At 36.3% G+C, this 21692-nt stretch overlaps 2 protein-coding genes across 6 annotated transcripts; one reads left to right on the top strand and one right to left on the bottom strand.

Annotated features, from left to right (window-relative positions):
* Window positions 1–30: 30 nt before the first annotated feature.
* Window positions 31–14741, bottom strand: LOC306859507 (pyridoxal-dependent decarboxylase domain-containing protein 1). Of its 5 annotated transcripts, none has more exons than XM_079400556.1 (24): window positions 14512–14741; window positions 13670–13743; window positions 13296–13364; window positions 13068–13142; window positions 12119–12268; window positions 11290–11479; window positions 11081–11149; window positions 10052–10130; window positions 9865–9949; window positions 9677–9725; window positions 9485–9586; window positions 9231–9356; window positions 9081–9131; window positions 7757–7801; window positions 6601–6661; window positions 5054–5124; window positions 4826–4931; window positions 4027–4198; window positions 3630–3748; window positions 3417–3538; window positions 3217–3309; window positions 1841–1937; window positions 1643–1741; window positions 32–1498 (listed from the first exon to the last, which is right to left on the bottom strand). In XM_079400556.1, exons 1-24 carry the CDS (start codon window positions 14530–14532, stop codon window positions 1269–1271), a joined length of 2355 nt encoding a protein of 784 aa, XP_079256682.1. In that variant the 5' UTR covers window positions 14533–14741; the 3' UTR covers window positions 32–1268. The 5 variants fall into 5 exon arrangements, with proteins under 5 accessions (XP_079256684.1, XP_079256685.1, XP_079256682.1 ...); XM_079400555.1 differs by lacking the exon at window positions 7757–7801 and adding an exon at window positions 7556–7636; XM_079400557.1 differs by having other exon boundaries at window positions 12119–12265; window positions 14512–14723.
* Window positions 14742–17740: 2999 nt separating this feature from the next.
* LOC306854261 (mpv17-like protein) lies at window positions 17741–21200 on the top strand. Its single transcript, XM_079392126.1, has 4 exons — window positions 17741–18507; window positions 18595–18665; window positions 19477–19506; window positions 19663–21200. The coding sequence occupies exons 1-4, from the start codon at window positions 18201–18203 to the stop codon at window positions 19846–19848; spliced, it is 594 nt and encodes a 197-aa protein (XP_079248252.1). The 5' UTR covers window positions 17741–18200; the 3' UTR covers window positions 19849–21200.
* Window positions 21201–21692: the final 492 nt, after the last annotated feature.

The raw sequence follows: 21692 nt of genomic DNA, 5'->3' as shown, positions 1-21692 counted from the left end.
AAAAAACCCTCCAAGCTCTTATTTTTGTTTTAGTACCATTTTCTTTATTGTCAGTTACATAACTGCTCATTGTAAAATAAAATTGTAATTATAAAAACCACTCAATTCTTACTTTTGACACATTTCAAGTCAGCACTTATCTCCCCCAAAGAAAAAAAACCCAATGATTTATTGCACCAGTTAAGACAGCATCATTTTGAAAAGATGAGCAGATCTACAATTACATTACTCAGTAAGGAAGCACAGTTACGAAAAGAGCACTTTGTGCCCCAAAAAATATGGATGGATGTGTTCTAGCTGTAGTGAATTTACTCATGAATAATTCACACAATATTCATATGCTAAATTAAACTACAATTCCCCAATAACAAAGCTTTTTTTTTTGTATGTGATAAAACAATTAACATTGGTGTAAACAACAAATAAGGATCTTCATTTCAGTACAGTATATTTAGCCTTCATACACATCCAAAAATGTAACAATTGCTCAAAAGAGACATCTCTGAAATATTCTTCACAGTGAGAACAGTATATAATAATCATTTCACTATTGGTAAAGCCAAAAGTGCTGGATGGATATCTGTTTGATTTAAACTTATTTTAGACATATACCAAATGTTACTTATCTCTAAATAGCCTAATGCCCTCCAAGATAATTATTTATAGAATAAATAAATATTCTGCTGTTCTGATTAAAGTGTGATATTCTGTACATAAAAGTGCAATAAGGCTATCGTTTGATTAGAAACGGCTGCATGAGTCTTCGATGATCAACCTTCTTTCTCACATGTCTGCCTGTGGAGTGTACATGAAGCAAGACCAGCTTTTGGCAAACAAGACATTTTGACATTAATGTACATGACGGCAAGGCCACAATAGCCCTTTCGTTGTGTAAATAATGTGTGGAAAAGGATCAGAAAAACCTGTCAGACAGCCTATAGATGACAAAGATAAGCGTCCAAAACCAAAACGTAACGGCTGTGTCACCCATTATGGAAGGATATACTGGTAGTGCACATAAAGAACTGTGAGGAGACCCTATAATATGATTAACCAAACCTTAAAAATGTGCAACTAAGATTACGTAAGAAAAAGGGACGTATATTCAAACATTATTTCCATGAAATTCCAGTGTTTTGTTATTTGCATTTAAAGCTGCTTCTTTCCTTAATTTCAAGAGTGAGCAAATGCTCAAGGCATCAAGGTCACGGATGTTTATTCCTCCGTGAGTCAAAGCCAACCTCTGGGACATCCCTTTAGGAGTGGTCTTATCTAAGGGTGTCTACACTCTCTGTCTCTTGTCCCTCAGGTACACGCTGGTCTGACAAAGCTGTTTCCTCTACTATGTGGACATGATGCTCCTGAGGGACCTCTGCCTCCTCCGCATCACTGGCCTGCACGGGTGCCGTTTCCCTGAACGATTCTTCGAGCTGGCTGACAGAGCTGGTATCACTGACAGAGTCTAAGCCTGCTCCGTGCCGCCGGAAGAGTTTTTGGCCTGTGAATCACATGGTTTGATTAACCTGAGAGTTCTGTAAACATCAATGAAAGACCAAATGTGATTTAATTATTTTTTTGTGGACACGAAGTAATTAAGTCTAATTAGGGTCACACTGATCTTAGATCAAAATGTTACCTTTACCTGGAAAGCGTTTGGTGACGGACTTGGGGGAATCGAGGGAAGCTTCTTTATTCATCTGGGCTTTTATAGAATAAACAGGCTCGGTGCTGTCCAGACAACCTATGGAGGCAAAATAGATGCTATAAAAACCTGAAAATTACCATTAAACTGATATTTGTTTAATATTTTTGTGCATTACAAACTTTAAAACATCTATACCTTCAGATAGGTTGAAAGTTTTTCCTTTGACAGATGCCTGAACTGGGGAGAACCAGTTAAGCACAGAGCCCACCAGAGGGATCTGTCGAAGTACACCCTGAAAAGTAAAGTTTTTTTAATGATTTCATCAGAAAATTATTTATTAAAATTATATAACCAGCATTGTTGAAATGAAAAATTAATTTCTGAATGTTTTAGTATTTGGTTTGTCTTGATCATAATCCCACATGAGTCACATGCAAAATATCACATATTAAAATATTTGACCTATAAATCAAGTGAAAGAAAAAACTAAAACTTGAAGTGGTCATGAACTGAGAAACCCAAATTCCCTTGATCGTTTGACATATAAGAGGTCATTGTACTATAAAAACATCCTGTACGTTTCAGAACTCAAATCTTTCTCATTAGTCTAAAAACAGCTTATAATTTAGCTAAACTGCCAAAATGACAGCTTGTGAAATATACAAATCTATATAATCTGATATAATAGTGTTTCTAAACCCCTTCTTCAGAAGATCAACACCTGCTTCTACATCGCTGCCTGATTAGCCCCGCCCACCAATTCACACATGTATTTTTTTATGAGAGGAGGCAAACGCAGGTCTACTCAGAAACCGATAAAGATGGCTCTGAAGACAAAAAGGCGTTGAGCAGTGCCACGCTGTGGAAAAACAGTCTTTACATCGCCTTCCTTCTGATCCTAACATTAGGAAAGACTGGATGAATTTTATTTTTAATGAAGAGCCAGACCGCTTCAGTAAGAATTTGGTCCTTTGTTCACTTCATTTTACACCCAATCATAGCAGTGGGCATTTATGTCCAAGTCTACAGTAGTTCAGATGGAGCAGCATTTACTACACAGAACCGTAGTTCACCGACAAGCTACGCAATATTGCGTTCATTATCACAGGTGATACATCGCCAATAATGAACGCGATATTGCGTAGCTTGTCAGTGAACTACGGCTCTGTATAGTAAATGCTGCTCCATCTGAAAGCAGGTGATGGAGAATTACTACTAAATCACAGAACTGGCTTTACTGACAAGATGCACATGATCATCGCATGCGATTATTTGCACAGCCCTACAATCCACCATACCTATTCAGACAGAGTTCTGATGAGGGGGGAAAAGAATAGGAAAGAAAATAGCCTATTACTTCTAAATTATGTTTTATGATGTAAAAATCCTGATAACATTATAAATCGACCTCAGAGTACAAAATAAAAAAACAACGACAGTTCATGACCCCTTTAAATATTTCTTGACCATTTTGTGCCATAAAGTTTCTTTGGTTTATTTTACAGGTTTGAATGAGATCTTGTTACCTCAGACTTTTGGACCCCACCGTTCGCCTAAACATATACACTCACCTCCTCCATAAGTTTCTCTTCATTTGCTTTCTGAAGCTGCTGCTCAGCTTCCTGTATGCCTCTTCTAACAACCTCCGTCATGTTCTCAAACAACTAGTCACAAACATACACAGATGCATTATATCTTCTTATGTTTCTGCTTTTAATTTTCTGCTTCAATTATTAAACACCTGTCCAAAACAAAAAAAGTAATTGCAAACCTTTCCACTTTCCTCAATGTCTCTTCCAAAAGATACTATAGTTTCCACCAACTCTGCCACATCCAGGTCTTCTGTTGCCATACCAATGAATATGCAGTTTTTCTCCTCACAAAACTCAGGACCTGTACACAAGACAGAAGTTTGGAGGTCACAGTGTTCATGTGAATTACACCAATTCTACAACTATCAATCATAAGACTGTCAGCATTTTACCATCAGAGAAGTACAGGTCAGTATCCAGCTCCATCAGCTTCTTAAGCAAGTCACTGTTGATCTTCTCCACCCAGTGTTGTCTCTTGTCTTCATCCAGGTCTGTGGTTCTGGGCTCATACCTTTTAAAAAACAAACAACAAACAAAAATAACCTATATAACACTGTGGACACTTACAACAATGCAAGTTTCCTTCTTCGAGTGAGGAATAGAGGATATTAGGGTCACTGTATCCTTTTAGCTCAGCTGGAAGAATGTGTCACGTTTTCGATTTCCAAAGAGCACAAAGCTGACTAAATGTATACCTCAAATGCATTTTGGATAAAGGCGTCCATCAAATGCATGAATTTAATGTAAAATGTGTAGTAAATTGATGCAGGTTTGACTCAAGAGTCTTACCTCACACCTCCAAGACCAGGCCAGCTCTGGTCCTCAATGTACGAGAGTGAAGCTTGTTGTAGAACCTCATCCTTGAAGTCCTGTCTGAAGAGTAGGGTGCAGCTCAGCACTGGAATCATCTCTCCCAGCTTCTCCACCAGTGCAGCCACATCATTCTCCTGAGTGCCAAGAGCTACACACATATACAGCACTGTTAGCATAAACATGTTAACATGAATTGGGTCTCACCACTGCAAAACAACTGACAAGGCATAAAATCAATGACACTTTTATATTTTTGCGGGCTATGGAACTAAGAACAGAGAATAGTCCACTCAAGCCCCTATTTTTGCTGAAATATTTTTCTGTCCTCTCTCTCTCTCCCCCCTCTCTATATTTATTTATTTATTTGTGAAAAATATTTAAACAAAAATGTCAGAAATCCATCTAGCCAATTTCTTCAGATTTCTTTCTTGCACCAATTTAATATAGGCTTATTAAAATGTCTACATGGCTGCAGCCCTGCAGAGTTTAGTTCCAACCCTGCTCCAACACACAAACCATGTATTTTTCAAATAACCCTGAAGGACGTGATTAGCTGAATCAGGTGTGTTTAATAAGGGCTGGAGCTAAACTCTGCAGGGATGTGGCCCTCCAGGAACTGAGTTTGACACCCCTGGTCTAGAGCTTACACATAACCAATGATTTCTTAAATTTATAATTAGCTCCATCATGTAAGCCTCCAGTTCTTAAGTCAGTATGGCTTGGGCCTGAACATCGTGTTAGCATTCCAGATTTAATTATCTCCCAAATGTCTTACCTGCAGCAGTCATGAGGGGGCTGAAGCGAACACATGTGCCCTCATCTTCCAGTTCGACCACATCCACACCACTTAGGGGAACCTGCTGCGCCAACTGCTCACCCAACTGTCAAATCAGATCAAAGCGGTCAGGTCACTCATTTGTAAGAAAATGATCTCGGCACTTATGTTATAAATGCTCAGCCTACTTATTTCTCAAAATACATTGTGAGTAAGAGAAGCATTTACCCATCTGTTAAGGGCATCAAGGATATCTCTTTCCCCCACAAGATAGCCTTCTACTGAGCCACCACTTGAGGCTGAAAATGAAAGTTTTGTGGATTTTAGTAAATATCTCTTAGTATATACATGCATAATTGTTTTGTAGAAATCCATTTTTTCAGAATTCCTTGATGAATAGAAGGTTAAAAAAAGAACAGCATTCAAAATCTTTTGTGACAAATGTCTTTACTGCCACTTTAAAGCTGCAGTCTGTAAGTTTTGCCTCTTTGTCGCCATCTCTGTTTGAAACCTACAATTACAATTATTTGCGGAGTTATTTTCTAAACGTGGGTGATGCACCGGTATGGCTCCTCAGCACGGATCTAATGTTTTATGTGAAATGTTTAATGTTTGTGTATGTGTAGGGTGACCAGACATCCCGTTTTTCCCGGGACAGTCCCATATTTCAGCTCTATTTTTAGTGTCCCAACTTATTTTGAAAAAAAATAATAATCACGTTTTGTCCCGTATTTCAAATTTTTTTGACTGAATGATCAGAGCTAGTAGTAGTAATGTTCTGTCATGCGATAACAGCCTATTTAAAAGGTAGCCAAACTTGTTTTACAACAAAATCGTTATTCCAATCACAATTTGTTATCGATTAACTTGCAGTAAGTAAAGGCGGGATAGGCGAAATCACACTGAATGACACACAAAAGAAGCTAGCGTGCGATCAGTTCTCCTTGCGCCTGAATTGTCAAATCATAAATACAGTCGGTTACGGCTTAAGTGATCGTAAACAGGTGGGTGAAAACCAGACATTACAGTCATGTCAGTATATTACATCCATGCATTCAGTTTTAATGGGACAGCAGCCGTATTAAATGCCTATCTGTGTCATTAATATTAATGAAACAAAAGATGTTAAATAAATATATACGTTACATAAACCTAATGTATTTGAAAAAGTTTATTTAATTTGTATCTCTATTGTACTTGTCTTATGGTTTGTAATTTGCTGCTTTGTTATATATCGTGGTCATATTGCCCACTCCTTGCCCACCCGTCCCATATCCCACCATGAGAAATCTGGTCACCCTATGTATGTGTGGCTGTCAGTCACCGCACCGGTATGGAAACTGTACTTCGGAATCACAGATAATCTGAACGAGTAAGTTACAAGTCTGCCACATTTGTTCTGACCAAAGTTTTACAGTGAATTGCGCTACCAACGGTGATTAAATTTAACGAACACTTAGCTCATGTCACATCAAACCGTGCAAATTATTATTACTGATATACTTTGTTCTCAATCTGTTAATGTTAACAACATCAGAATTGCATGACTATATGTATGTACTATGTAATGTGTATTAGCGTGACATGTAGATTTCAATTTATGTACAGTCTAATCTCTAATTTTCATAGCAAATTATTCCTCCTAAGAACTGGTTCTCTTTAAAATACAAAACTTGTGTAATCCCTCGTAGGCTATCTGTAATCAGATGCACATTTAAAACTGGAATATAAATCTAATTTCAGTCACTTGTCACCAGCAAGAAAAGGAAACTTACGAGCGCTGTTGTCTTGGGAAAACCTGAACACCACCACAGGAGAATTCAGTTCATCCTCCACCTACAAACATCAGAGAGACACAGAGGGTGGGGACGGGGTCTCAAAATACCTGTTACACACATGAGCATTCACTACAGGAGGCCTTAATGTCATGCTGTGAGCACTATCATGTTATTGTGAAATTGGTTGAGTATTTAAATGTTGTGATGCAATGTCATGGAGAGGCTTTTTGTTTGCTAGCTACTAGTTAGACAGGTCAATCTAGACAATGTGGCATATGACCTAAACTCATGCGTTAGCGCTGCTGGAATGTCTTTATGATGCTGGAACCTTTGTTATAACTAAGAAAAGCTTATGTTGTTAAATTACAGGACAAATGCCCATTATTAGAATTATCAAACAATGCTTCCTTCATGACTAATGGACATTTTCATGAACAAATGTCTAACCACCATTGACATAAATTAAGGAAATGAAGCCTTATAAATATCACCAAGTGTCTCTACCTCTTTGAATATCTTAAAAAACATTAAATAAATGTTGTAATGTGGTTCCTGTTTTAGCTATGTAGTTGTAGCTATCATATAAATAACTTTATTTTGAACAAACGTGTTAGTATTACACACAGGAACATCACCACTTAATTTTGCTCCATCTCTCTCAAGGGCCATTTTAATAAATTCTGCTCAATTCCCATGAAGCTGCATCATTGCTCCAAAGCGAGGTCCAGCATTGATGCCCAACGAGTCATCAAGCTCTGTGAAGTGACATTTCTCAAATGTTTTTGCACATGCCTGTAGCACTGGCAGGCCTTTACACAAATAAAAGCCTTCAAACTGAGCACCAGCACTTATGGGTGGACATGGTGAGGGAGGGCACAGGGGAGAAACAGCGCAAGTGAAAGGGAGAAGGAGTGGAGTGGGATCAAGCAGGCAGAGGGTTGGTCCCACCTACAATAGAGAGTATAAGAGAGCCCAGCACGTCCCGCAGCGAGCCCCCGGAGATGGGAGGGACCCGGGAATGAGACACCACATCCTGAAACCAAGGCACCCACGCTCACTACCACACTATGTATACATTATAAGAGCTGCACACAGTGCTGACGGTCACAAACCGCACCGCCAACATACATATGACGAACACTCTGCTCTTTACCATGCGCAAAGCCTCGATGAGAGACACCTCACTGTCAAGGATATCCTAATGGTGGCGACACAGAACAGAGGTGTTTGCTTTTAAGGTTTTAGCCTACATGCTCTGAGTGACAGGAAAAAGTGGGCCACTGACAGATAGAAAAGAAAACATTTCAAGAACCTGCCAGATAAAGTGCAAAGAGTTGTGTCATTAAGCTACCAAATGTGTTATGTATTAATATTTTCAGCTGACATATTTTAACACGGTGATACTGTCTGTCTTTTTGTAAGTGGCAGAAATGCCTGCCAGGTGCTGATGATGTCATAGAGATTTTAAAGGGATAGTTCACCAAAAAAAGGTAAAGTTGGAAATTGTCATTATTTATCTGCCTTCAAGTAACTCCAAAGCTTTCTTTTTTTTCTGTGGAGCACAATAGGTGATTTTTTAAATATATATTGTGACTGTTCTTTCCCATGTAAAGCGAATGGGAACTGGGGCTGTCGAAATCCAAAATAAAAAAGCACTATAATAAAAAAAATTTAAAATCCTAAAAGTAGTCAACTTGTGTTATTATTTTGCCATACAGCAGTGATATTTCAGTATTATTCATATACAAATCTATTACATATTAGCATTTTGAATTAGCTTTTATTTGTATAGTTTTTTAGTTTTAGTAATTGTCACATGAGTCTTTCATTAGTTTTTTGTATTTTTCTATTTAACTTTCATTTACATATATTTCAGTTATAGTAATGTTAGCATTTCAATTTAAGCATATTTTTATTTCAGTTGAGGCAACATTTCACATTTTCAAGTTTTTAAGTTTAATTCTACTTTTTATATTTTATTTCAGTGAATGAAAAAAAAAAAAAATAGTTGTTATTTAAGTTAATACTCTTACCAAACATTTTTTTGTGGTGTCATTTGAGGGAAGCTGATACGTGAATAATGTCTTGTATTTCAATTTGTTCCTCACACAAAACTAACGTATGGCTTGGAATATAGGTCCCAAATCACATGGACCACTTTTATGGAGCATCTCTGTCCAGTCCCCATTTATTTTCATTATATGCAAGTATGAAAAGTGTGAAATTCCTCTAAACATTTGTGTGTTTGTTTGTGTTCCTTGGAAGAAAGTAAGTTATATGTGTTTGGAACAACATGGGAAGAATAAAGACATTTTTGGGTGAACTATCCATTTATTAAATGAAGGAAGCAACACCATCCCAGGACATAGGAAATACTGATATGCAGAAGCTTCAAAATCCTTTCGATTCACATTCTTTTTTGTGGTGATTATGATGTAACACTAAAAGACTAAATGGATGAAGACAAGTTCACCTACCGAGGTTTTTATTGAAGCCAGTGTCTTCAAATGCTCCAACAGCTGTTGACTCTACAGGGAAACAGATCAATTTCCAACAAGGTCAGAGTAATTCTTGCGTTTAAAGTACAATGTGTCAGATTATCTAAATGAAGTTGGCAGGGTACTCACTAGCTGCGAGGCATGCTTAATCCTCTGTAGAATCCCATCATGCCCAAGGTACTGAAGGGACAGCCAGAGAGGCAAAGCCCGAAGCTTCTCCACTGGTTGGCTAGAGGTCAGACCTGCTGCGAGAGACTGCCCCCAACCGGCATGGAGAATAATTAGCATCAGGTTTTTGCACACAGTAGTCATATCTTTGAACTGCATTTCATTTTACATGCTGTAAAATGATGACTGGTGTTTAAAATAACAGTCCAATTTACCAGGGCCGGATCCTCATGTCTGTAAAGGGTGACAGCAGGCACAGCCGGCAGGCCCAACCACGGGCCTGGAGTTAAAGTCATACTATCACACTTGGTGGCAGCCTTGATAGAGAGAGGAAGAAAATAATAGCACATACTTTACGAAAGGAAACAAATCCGGGCATATTTGTCCCAAAAAACCCCACAACATACCGTGACAGTAGAAGAGACCTGACCAAGAACAAGTGTTGCTAAATTCACCCTGAAAGAATGGCACAGAAAATCAATTTATACTATGATGAATATTAACTATGAACACCAAATCTGTTTTTTTTTTAAAAATGCATTACAGTAAATCAAGTAAAAGAAGTACTACAAAAACAGGACCAGCTAACACCAACCCCTCCACATGGAGCCACATATTGTACTGAACACAGAGCTCTTTCAGACGACTGAGTTTGTCTGTGTGACCTGCACCTGGCGTTCCTGAGAGATAAAATTATTAATGATTGCATGCAAAACTGACAACCAACAAATGCTTGCAAAAACTATACTGCTTGAATAAATAAGGTCTAATAGCGAACTGACCAGCATTCGCTATCAACAGCAACGGAAGCTTCCCTGATTCACGATCATCTCTGATGAGCTTGTCAAGCAATGCAACATCCTGTGAAAAGAAAAGTTAGTGAAAAACACACCATTTCAACACATTTTCTATGAATTGTATCAAAACTGTCGTTACTTGCACTTTTCTGAACAAAGAATGTCCATTTAATTTGTCTTTCGATTTAATGTGTTACACGTGTCTGTCTGTAGTGTTTTGTATATGCACAAAGGCAAATACCTTGTTATTTTTTTTACTTTGTTTAATATAATGTTGGGGGCAGTAAGATTAAAAAAATATATATTCTTTTAAAAATTTTATTTATTCAGCAAGGACTCATCAAATTGATCAAAAGTGACAGTAAAGACATGTATAATGTTACAAATGATTTCTATTTCAAATAAATGCAGTTCTTTTGAACTTTCTATTCAAAGAATCCTGAAAAGTAGCATCACGGCTTTAATAAAAATATTAAGTAGCACAACTGTTTTTAACTTTGATACCAATTGTTTGAGCAGCACCCTAGCATATTTATTTATTTATTTCATTTTTTTAACGCCATCATGTCAGCAGCAAGGCTATCTTCATGGTGAAAACACATTAAATAACAAAAGTCATACAATTATCAAAACTGACATTTAAGGTTAATACTAGACAAATTCTAAAATAGATCAGTCAGGCTAAACCAATTTCTAAATACAACTGTTTGTATTGTAACTGTTGTCTATTTACCTTAAAAACGGTCAAATCAGCATATCAGAATGATTTCTGAAGGTTCATATGACACTGAAGACTAAAGTAATGGCTGCTGAAAATTCAACTTTGCAATCATTGGAATTAATTATATTTTAAAATATATTAAAATAGTTCATTTAAATTGCAATATATTTACCAATATCACTGTTTTTACTGTGTTTTTGGTCAAATAAATGCAGCCTTGGTGAGCCCAAGAAACATTCTTTTGAAAAACATAAATAAATTCTAAATTTATCTACCAAAACACAACTTCCTACCATTTGGTGCAAGGAGCCAAACATGGTGTTACATGGCACAATACAAAGACTTGACAGAGGCAGTCCCAGCTGAAAAGCAAATACAAAAAGGTGTCTAATCAAAGCAAGCAGTATCCACTACACATAAACATTTTTTTTGATATAGTGAGGTAATGTGAAACATTTCAGATCCTGCAGCATTGACATGTGACGTGGAGGTGACATTGTACCTGGCTGCAGAGATGTTGTCCCAGGCCAGATCTGCATGCAGCACTTTGGTAAATCACAGGATGTTTAGGGCTGAGCAATGTAAAGCCCTCTGTAGCGTAGTCCTCATAATGAGTATTAATAGTTAACAGACACACCTTCACCAGGCCCTCACGGTCATCTTCATGATAATATGCTGAGCCATTTTCATATCTATGAAAAATAATTAAGTTTGAAATATCTTAAATGTAATCTTTAGCAAATCTCAAAATGGATTTTCATTTTCATTCTGTTCATTATAACGTTATGATGTCTAAATGTTTTAGTTTGTGTTTCATTTCATTTTGTTTTTTTGACACAATACTATAGAATTTCAATACTGGCCATTTATTGGTTATCGGACATTATATTAACTTAATTATTTGCTTATTGGTATCAGCCAAGACTGTAAAATCAGTGGATCCTTAAACAAAATACTTAAACCATATAGTAATTTGCTTCAAAAATCATCTTATAAAACTATAAAAGCACCTATTTCAAAGAATGACCCATCTGTGTGATAATAGGTGCACACTGAAAAAACAGACTGAGACAAAGATTCCCCTTGTCCAGTCTTATTCAGCATTAAATCTGTCATTGTTCTAATGAAAAGCTCAATGTTTTGCTGCTTAAGCTTTTCAAGTGAAGACACTGCCAATAAAATTTGCTGAGGTGAACCAAAAGTGGAGCCTATTATTAATGCTCTAACACACATCTCTATAAATAGTTTTAAATCACTAAAAAGTGTTTGTATGACACGGAGAAGAGAAACCCCCGAAACCACATGAGATCACTGAGAAAACTTGAGCATACCTGAAAAGCCTGCAGAGCCAGAGTGTGGTATCTGACAGGATGCGTGTGGTCAGCTTTCTCAATCTTTCTCGTTCCAAGACAGAAATATATGCAGCCAGACTGTGTCCCAATAGAGCCATGTGTCCCTGCTCTCCGACATACTGCATCCTGCTAAACAGACGCTCATAGATTTATGACACATGCAGAGGGGTTTACACACACTCTGAGTGCAATATAATGGAGCTGTTGGGTCTTGACGTCAATTTGTAGACCAACCCTAAAGACTATTTCAGCATAGGTTTGGTTAATCAGTAAAATAAGGCCTACGGCATTACACAAAGAGACTTTTCTTCAAGAGATTTTTCCATTTTGTTCTACAAGTAATATCTAATAGACCTGATGCTACTAAAGCATATACCACCATTCAAAATTTGGGTCTGTAAGATTTTTTTGTAAAATTTTCTTGGAAGAAGTCTCGTATGCTCTGAAAGCTTGCATATATTTGCTCAAAAATGGCGCAAAACAGTAATATTACTACAATTTAAAATAACATTTCTATTGTTATAGGTTTTAAAATGTAATTTATTGCTTTGATGTCAAAGCTGAATTTTCAGCACCATCTTCAGTGTCACATGATCCTTCAGAAATCATGCTAATAAGCTGATTTGCTGCTCAAGAAATATTTCTTAACGTTATCAATGTTGAAAACAAGATTAAAATTTTGTGGAAACTGTGATACTTTTCTTCAGGATACTTTGATGAATAGGAAGCTCAAAAGAACAGCATTTGCTTCAAATAGAAATCTTTGATAACATTACAAAAGTCTTTACAATCACTTGATTAATTGAATGCATCCTTGACCTTGTTGAATAAAAGTTTTAATATCTTTTATTATTGTAAACCTATTCATAATTCTCAAGGGATTCATTTCTTGGCTTTAGGAAGACAAAGCGAGCGTGCTGTGACCTACCGATGGCCCTGCTTGTCATCATCTCCATGCATCAGGTTCTGGACAAGCTGGAGTATGCTGACAACATCCTGTCCACTGTCAGAAAAATATGGAAAAAGGATAAGAAAGGCCTTCGACTGACTTTAAACCCCACAAACTACCTTAGAAATAAACAGGGTAGAGTTACAGCGCAAGACAAGACATAGTTTAAATTTAAACTGTGATTTACAGTATTGGCGTCTCACTCACTCTCCTTGCAAGGGTCCTGGAATGTCTTTCCAACTCAACTTTCTTCTTTCTTTGCCTTGTTCAGATTCCCTGAATACATCCAAACAACATTATATTATGTCATGTCATTGTGTCAACAGTTAGTTGCCAAAAATAAATAAATAAATAATAAAATTGGTTTGAAAGCCCTTTTACGACATCACGTGGTCTCTGACATCTCAAGTGGCAATCTATTGTTCTTCTTGTTAATTTTTTTGTTTTGCATTGTAATTTTGTTATTATATTATGGGAAACTAAACTATGGACATACTGTCAACATAACATAAAGATAGCTTAATACTGGCATTTTAAATGCGATTTCTGAAAATATGGTAATATGAAAGGTGAAGTCTCACAATTTTCCACTTTCCAAAATCTTCATGGCATCAGAGAGATGGTTTCCCATCTCAGCAAGTGTAGGGTCCATCATCTACAATTACACAGTAAATATATATGGTTATCCTTGAAGGGCACTGCACTGAAACACTGGAGAACTCGCAAACTTGATGACAATGACTGTATATCACATTACTCGTCACAAATAAAATGATTCCTCAGGCTTTAACAAAACTCATCGTATTTCACCTGTAGGGCACTTTCGCTGACTATGAGAGACGAGAAAACATTTAGGCCTCTGTCCTTTTGTGATACTTATACATTCAAGCACAAAATAAATAACATAAACACTATTTGCAGACTTGACAAACACTGTTCTAATTAGTGTAAAATAAGCCTGTCTAAGTGCTGTCTTAATTCTTTCTTTATCAGCTCTACACTTATAATTCCTGATATTCAGGATGTGAGGCGTGTTAAAGACGAAAACCTGTCGGATGACAAGGCTCATTTCAATACACTAGCACACATCTGGTACGTCCACCTTGTCCAGACATTGAAAAATTGAATGTCATGTCCTCGTGCGCATCCTGCTCACACACAACACTTCATTTTGCAACACAATTGATTCAAACACACATCTGGATCAAACTTGCACATGAAAGTGGTTTGCAGACCACCACGTATTAACACAAGACGGCGAGCATCAAGCTCTACGCACTAGCAGCAAATACTCGGTACAAATGAATCCGGTTTAGCTCCGCATCATCCTCCCCATGGCAATGACAGTGAATAAGCTTCCTGCACTTTAATCAAAAGAGCGAGTCCTTCAGGGAATGATATGCGCTATTCTACATTAAGTTACCTTCACAGGCGGCTTATCCATGCAACGTTGAAACCCAGTCGCCGGGACTCTGTGTGTCCCCCGTGCGTCGTCGCGCGCGGTGTATTTTAGGGAAGCAAATCCAAAAAGCACAAAAATCCACCTCGGGTCTCCTCTCTCTTCGATATGTGTATAGTCAATTGAATTGTGTTACTTCCTGGTGTCATGCCGCTCCACGCTGGCAACGCTGACGTAGCTTGGCAAACTACGTCACGCCGCGTCAGATTTCGCCATGTTTTATGTACCGCTCAGGAGCACACAGTGTAAACACACGCAAATCACCACAGAAAAAAGCCGACCGTTTACTATTAATATTTTTTGAAAACCATCTTACATACTCTTAGAATAAAACGGACTAATAAGTATATCTCTTTAAATAATAAAATGGCTCTGTGGTTTGTCTGAGAGGCTGCATATATTCATTCAGTCTCCTTCACTGCAGGCTAGCTGCTAAAACACTTTGATTAGAGCAGCAAAACCATGCCTATTTTTAAAGGGGATAATACATAGCTAGATCTTAAATAGTGGATCGTTTAGCATTGCTATATATCACACATAGCCCAGTAAATCTGCTCTGTGTAAAGAATTACGCCATTATAGAGGTAACAGAACTTACTGTAAGCTGCTTTGAATCGATGTTTATTGTGGATGCTGTGCAAATAAATAATGAACCAAGTCAAAGATTCATTATTATTAGAGATGCCGAACAAACGATCAAATAAATGAATGAATGAAACTTAATCCTTACAAACAAGTGGCCTGGGATCAAAGAGCTGCCACAGATAATATTTCCATATATGATTTTCTTTTATTTGTATTATGAGGGCTTACAGTTTAATGCAAATCACTGTATATATTAAATCTACAGAGATCAATTATTAAGCCATATTTTATTTGAGTTGTTACCAAGTTTCAGTTTAACTTTAATCTGAGTTCAGTAGTGAATGTAGACATTTTATAGGCTATTATTTTATGTTTAGCCTATGTGATTCAAATTAAGATCGCGTTGAATGATTAACGCTTACTGTATCAACAGCGTTAATAAAAAGCAGAGGTATTTCATGCAGACACTGATAAGGGCTAACTTATGGCATCTGTCTGCAGTATCTCTGGTTTTTCAGCTTTCTAAGGCTGAAAAAAGCACGTTTTTCACACCGGCTGTGCAAAGGGCTATGGCAAATGATGTAACGCCTTAACCACTCCAACGCGATCTTAAGTAGAATAATAGAAACATTAAATAATATCAACGTCTATATTCACTATATTATCCAGTCTCCGCGGTAGCTCCCGTTACCTAAATTCCCAGAATGCATTGCTGCTGTGACGACACATTCCCAGACTCTCGCCCCCTTTACAGTCTCGTGAGCTTGTATAATGTTTGTTATATACATGTAATTTGTTTGTTAATAAAAAAAATAAAAATAAATAAAAAATACAGTCTCGTGAACTCCTGATTCGATAAAGATAAAGCATATTTCATAAAATAGTTAATTTTAATGGGGAAGTTTCATATTCCTAAAATGAAGTGGTCAGGCTCCAGACCAAACTTTTCTCATTTTATAAACGATTTCAAGCTGTATTGTAAAGTCCTGTGTAATTGCACGAATAAAAAGGCTATTAGAACTCATAATATTGTAAGCAGGTATGCTATTGTATAAAGTGAGCCCCCAAACACACACAAAAAAAAGGTTTGTAATTTTATTTATTTATTTGTCTATTATTTTTTGTTACTGTCCTCTGGCACTGTTTCATTATATTAATGTTGTTCATCTTTTTCTATGTTTCTTTTACACTTATATGTTTCTCGTTGTATTGTTCTGATGTAAGGCATAGCCTAATAAAAAATTAAAAATTCAAAATACAGTCTCGTGAGCTCCTGCAGTGAACTGATGTGGAGTCGGAGCCGAATCGGTTCTTTCGAACAGTTAGTTGCCAAAAAAAAAAAAATAATAATAAAATTGGTTCGAAAGCCCTTTTACCGCATCACGTGGTCTCTGACATCTCAAGTGGCAATCTATCGTTCGTCTTGTTCATTTTTTTGTTTTGCATTGTAATTTTTTATTAATAAAACCAAATTTCTCATTTACCTAGATTGATGTCTTTCCTGCAGAGATTTTACTTATTGTTAAATCTCTTAAACACATTGATAACAATAAGAATAACTTTAAGTTTATTAAGGCTTATGGCGATATTTTTCTTACTGTTGACTGATTTTTTTTTCTCCTTTGCTATTGTATGTCAATGCAGTGCTGTTTCGTGTTGTTTTCTTTTTGTCTTGCAATAAAAAATAAATAAAAATAAAAATCACATGCTTTTTATGATTAAATAAAAGAAAAGTGTCCATGTTCAGTTTGTTGTCGCCGTGATTGAGCTCATAAAACATAGTAGCCTAATTTAAGAATAAAAATCTAAAAAAAAAAAAAAAAATACAAAATAAAAAAATAATAATCCAGGCCTACATGAGTGAGTCATGACTTTGGTTGAAAAGTTTTCGCTTTTTTTTTAATTCTATTCACCAAAACAAATGAGATTCGTGTGCTGATGAAACTGTCGTACAAACAAGTTGTAAACAACTTTTAATAATTTTTATTTGTAGAATTGCTGTTATTCAAATATTTCATCATTTGCTTTACTAATCTGAAATGTTTGAAATAGACTTCTGTTGTTATAAGATACGACTCAAATGAACGATTCTCTCACATTGCTAAAAACCCAGGAATATTCTTAGAACCAGAGGTATAGGACAAATAAAACAATATTTTGGGAAGTTTACGCATATTAATTTTACGTATTTACGCACATGTTCGTGAAGTTATAGTATGAGCTCATCTCAATGCCAAACAGCCATGTCACATTACATTAGCTATAGAGCAGGGTTGTCCAAACTCGGTCCTGGAGGGCCGGTATCCTGCAGAGTTTAGCTCCAACTTGCCTCAGCACACCTGCATGGAAGCTTCTATGCCTAGTAAGAGCTTGATTAGCTGCTTCAGGTGTGTTTAATTAGGGTTGGAGCTAAACTCTGCAGGACACCGGCCCTCCAGGACCGAGTTTGGACAGCCCTGCTATAGAGCAAATAAAGATGAAATATGTTACATGTTGATCGCACGAACATAAGAGCTAGTGCGTGGTTTAACTGAGTATGTGGTCGATCTTTATTGCATAGAGATCAGATTTAAGCGCGCGCCACCCATGCAGGCGCAGGAGCGCGCGGGCAGATTAATGTGGGATTTGAGCGCTTGACGGGGAACTGCTGAACACTGGAAGAACGCGCGCTGGAACCTTTTCATTTAATTGCTAATGGATTAATGAAGCGTAATTCTTATTTTTGCCTTGCTGTCTCTTTTACAGTCAGAGAAGATGGACTGGACCCAAGTACTCGATTGATCTGTGTTTTATTTGGCAGTGCTCTTCTAATGTTTAGAAACTGAAGACTCACAATGAGCTGTCAAACTACTAATCTGTCATTTATTGTGCCTTTTAAAAAATATAGTACTGGACTGACTAGAAATAATAGAGTTTAATTAAACATTTACCTTGAAGAGCAAAAGGTCATATTTTAAGAGCTTATAGCCGTCTGTCAATGTCAGGTCACTGCGGTTTTGTTTCCTCTCCGTCGACATAGTTTGCAAAGGTTACGAAGTAGGCCTACAACAATTTATTTTTTGTTGAACATGAGAAAATCTTTTTTCAAAAGAGCAAAGGTATTGCCTTGGATAAGCAATGTAACTCTGTACGGATGCTTGTTCGCCGGCGGGGATTTCGTGCATCAGTGCATGATCGCGCAGAGAGAACAAATGGACTGGAGGCACACGAGAAACGTGGCCATCGTGGCGCTGAGTTTTCATGGGAACTTCAATTATTTCTGGTTGCGAGCCTTAGAGCATCGTTTCCCGGGAAGATCGGCCAGTATGATTCTCCGCAAACTGCTTTTGGACCAAACTTTTGCTTCGCCTTTGGCGACCAGTGTCTTCTACACAGGTGGTGTAGCCTACTGCATTAATGTCAGTCACAGTCTCATATATATTACACTTGGTTGTTTAATCACTCAGTTCATTGTGTTCACAGGTGTGAGTTTCTTGGAGGGCAAAGAGGACATATTTGCAGACTGGCGAGAAAAGTTTTTTAATACATACAAGGTAGGTAGGCCCTTGAAGAACCACCAAAAAGAAGTCATCTTTTACCGGTTAGCCCATGAACAACCTCCTTTACAGAGAATAATTTGCTGAAGTTTAAATCAAATAATTACAGTAATTGAAAAGACCTTCAAAGGTTCAAGTTTTGAACCTCTCTAGTCTTTCTGAACCTTTCATGTCCTTCTAGAGCCAAGATTTTCTACTGACGTCAAGATCACATCAAGATGATAAAAGATGATTGTTTACATAATGTGTACTGTGTATATTTATTATGTGTATATATAAATACACACACGTACAGTATATATTTTGAAATTATTTCCACGTATTTATATACATATTATATATATTATATTTATATTCATATAATTGATATATTAATATTTTAAATAAATTAACTTAGCATATTTTTCTTCATATATATACATGTGTGTGTATTTATATATACACATAATAAATATACACAGTACACACACATATATTATGTAAACAAAAACTTTTATTTTGGTTTGGATCTGATAATTGTTTGACACCACTAATGTGTGTGTGTGTATATATATATATATATATATATATATATATATATATATATATATATATATATCTCAACTTGGAAGTGTCAATCTTAACTTTGGTCTTTAAAGAGAGGTCAAAGTCTAAAAGATTTAACACGTATAAAAGATGATGTACAAAATCCACGGATAAAATGTAATTGTCATTTATTAGGTTATAAATGTTATACATATATTATAAAATGATACTGAGAACATCTATCTTTTATGGCTGATAGTCCAGATATATTTTTACATTTCAGACTGGACTGATGTACTGGCCATTCATGCAGGTAAGAACCACATTCTGTCACCACATAATATATATACACATATAAATGTGCCATAAGCACATCTTCATCCTTTGCTTTGTCAATATTCTTAAATTACATTGTTTATTTTTCACATCTAGTCGCTATTTATGTTGATTAACCTGTATTTTCTTTCAGTTTCTGAATTTTGTTCTGATGCCTCTCTACCTGAGGACAGCATTCATGGGCTGTTCAGCGTTCCTGTGGGCCACGTTCTTATGTTTCTCAAGACAGAGTGGGGACGGCACGGCAGCAGTGGCCTTAGTTTGGATCATGGCCCCCAAAAAACGGCTTCTACCTCGCAGTACTGATGAGGAGAAATAGAGACAGTGGCGCACATGAACAACATTGTGCCTTTGCGGATGGACAGTTCTGTCCCACAATGGTACTGCATTGAGGCTGTGTTGCATTTATAAATCTTGTTGCTCATGATCTTATTAAGAGTGATATTAAATTAACTTATTTGTGTACTTTATATTTATGTTGAACAAGCCCATTTTACTTTAGTTTTATGTGATTAAATGTATTTATTACTGAAGGGAAATGCATTGTGTCTTTACGAATTTCACTGGGTGGGTTGAAGGGGCCTTGTGACATTTGTGCCCCAGGTTAGGTTGCCATTTCAACTCAAATACCTTATTAATTTATTGAAATATTTAAAAATGGATATACTGTGCAGTGTTTTATCCAAATGTAACCGTCTTTCTAAAGAGAAACAGACTCATTCACTCAAGGTTTGCGTAACATGCACATGTATTCATAAGGGATGCAGTATTAAAAAGATTTGTATCTTATTAAACTTGTAATAGAACAGTATATTTATTGTGATTATTGCAGAGTTTACACTATTTTATATTAAGCAGCGTTCACTTTGTAGGTAAGTTGTGCTGCTATTTTTATGTAAGTGTATGTAAAAGGTGATGTTTAACCACGCAGAATTGTGAAACGCGACATCTTAACTTAGATTTTATGAGATATTGAGGGTGATGCTGGGTAACAGATAAACCGCTTTTCCGGTACTGATTGTGTTGGATTAGGCAGGATCACACGCTTGCTAATCTTAGAAGGGCAAAAATGTCTGGTGTGCACTCCCTGCATGCAATGACCTCTGATAGCAGGACAGAAAAAAAAAACTCTTTGTAGTCATTTATGTTATGACAGCATATTAGTGTCAAAATGCCTTTTTATTTTGGTTTTTAAATGCATGTTATTTTTAGACCAAAAAAAAAACTATGAGACTAAACATCAGAACGTGCTTCATTCAAAGCTGCCATAGATCAAATATTTGCCATTTCTTACATGCAATTTGCATGACACGCACCATTTGGATCAAGTTATTTTTTTATTTAACGTATGAGTCCTTTGAAACCCTCATAACTTTGAAGGTCACTGCAATTATTTGAATGCATTTTCAAAAAGAACTAAACTTGAACTCAAGGATTTCAGAAAATTATTTCTAAATGTGTTAATTGTGCAGTGGTTCTCAACCAGGGAGCTGAGCAAAATTCCAAGACCTTGAGATGATGTAAAATAAAAGAAGTTAAAACTAAAAATTAAGATAAAAACCGACATTTATTTATATTTGTTCCCTCAATAACTCATTTTATTTAAGAAGAAATTTTCAAAGTGTAAATTGTAGACCTGGAAAATCATGGAAATTAAAATCTTCAAAAGTCAAGGAACCGTCTTTAAAATTTATATATATATATATATATATATATATATAGTTGTCAAGCTCTAAAAATATTTTGAGACTTTTATTGAAACTATGAGGAAATTGCCATTGAGTTATAATATTATTTTTAAAAACCTTATCCAATAAATCACACAGTAGAAAAGGCACATAAATATATTAACACAAATTGTAAAATAATTATTTTAGTTCAAACAAAGTCCAATAGTAGAGAGAGTGTCTCAAGGTCCTGCTGTAAGGTCAAGGTGCTCTGTGTAGGGTTTATCACAGTCCATCAAAAAATACTTCAGAATGACCACTCTCTGACCATGATCACTCTTGTGAATTAAAAAGCCTTTAGTATCAAATGGCTACATACAAAAAAAAATCTAAAAATGTTAACATGAGTGCCATGGTCATTCTGAATTATTTTAGTTATTTAATATTGACACTCCTGGTTTCTGTACATTAAAAACAAGAAACTGTTACTACATCA

Source organism: Barbus barbus (genome assembly GCF_936440315.1).
Source record: "Barbus barbus genome assembly, chromosome: 3".
NCBI lineage: Eukaryota > Metazoa > Chordata > Actinopteri > Cypriniformes > Cyprinidae > Barbus > Barbus barbus.
Note: the sequence above shows the minus strand (reverse complement) of the source record. Positions and strands in the feature narration are given on the sequence as shown.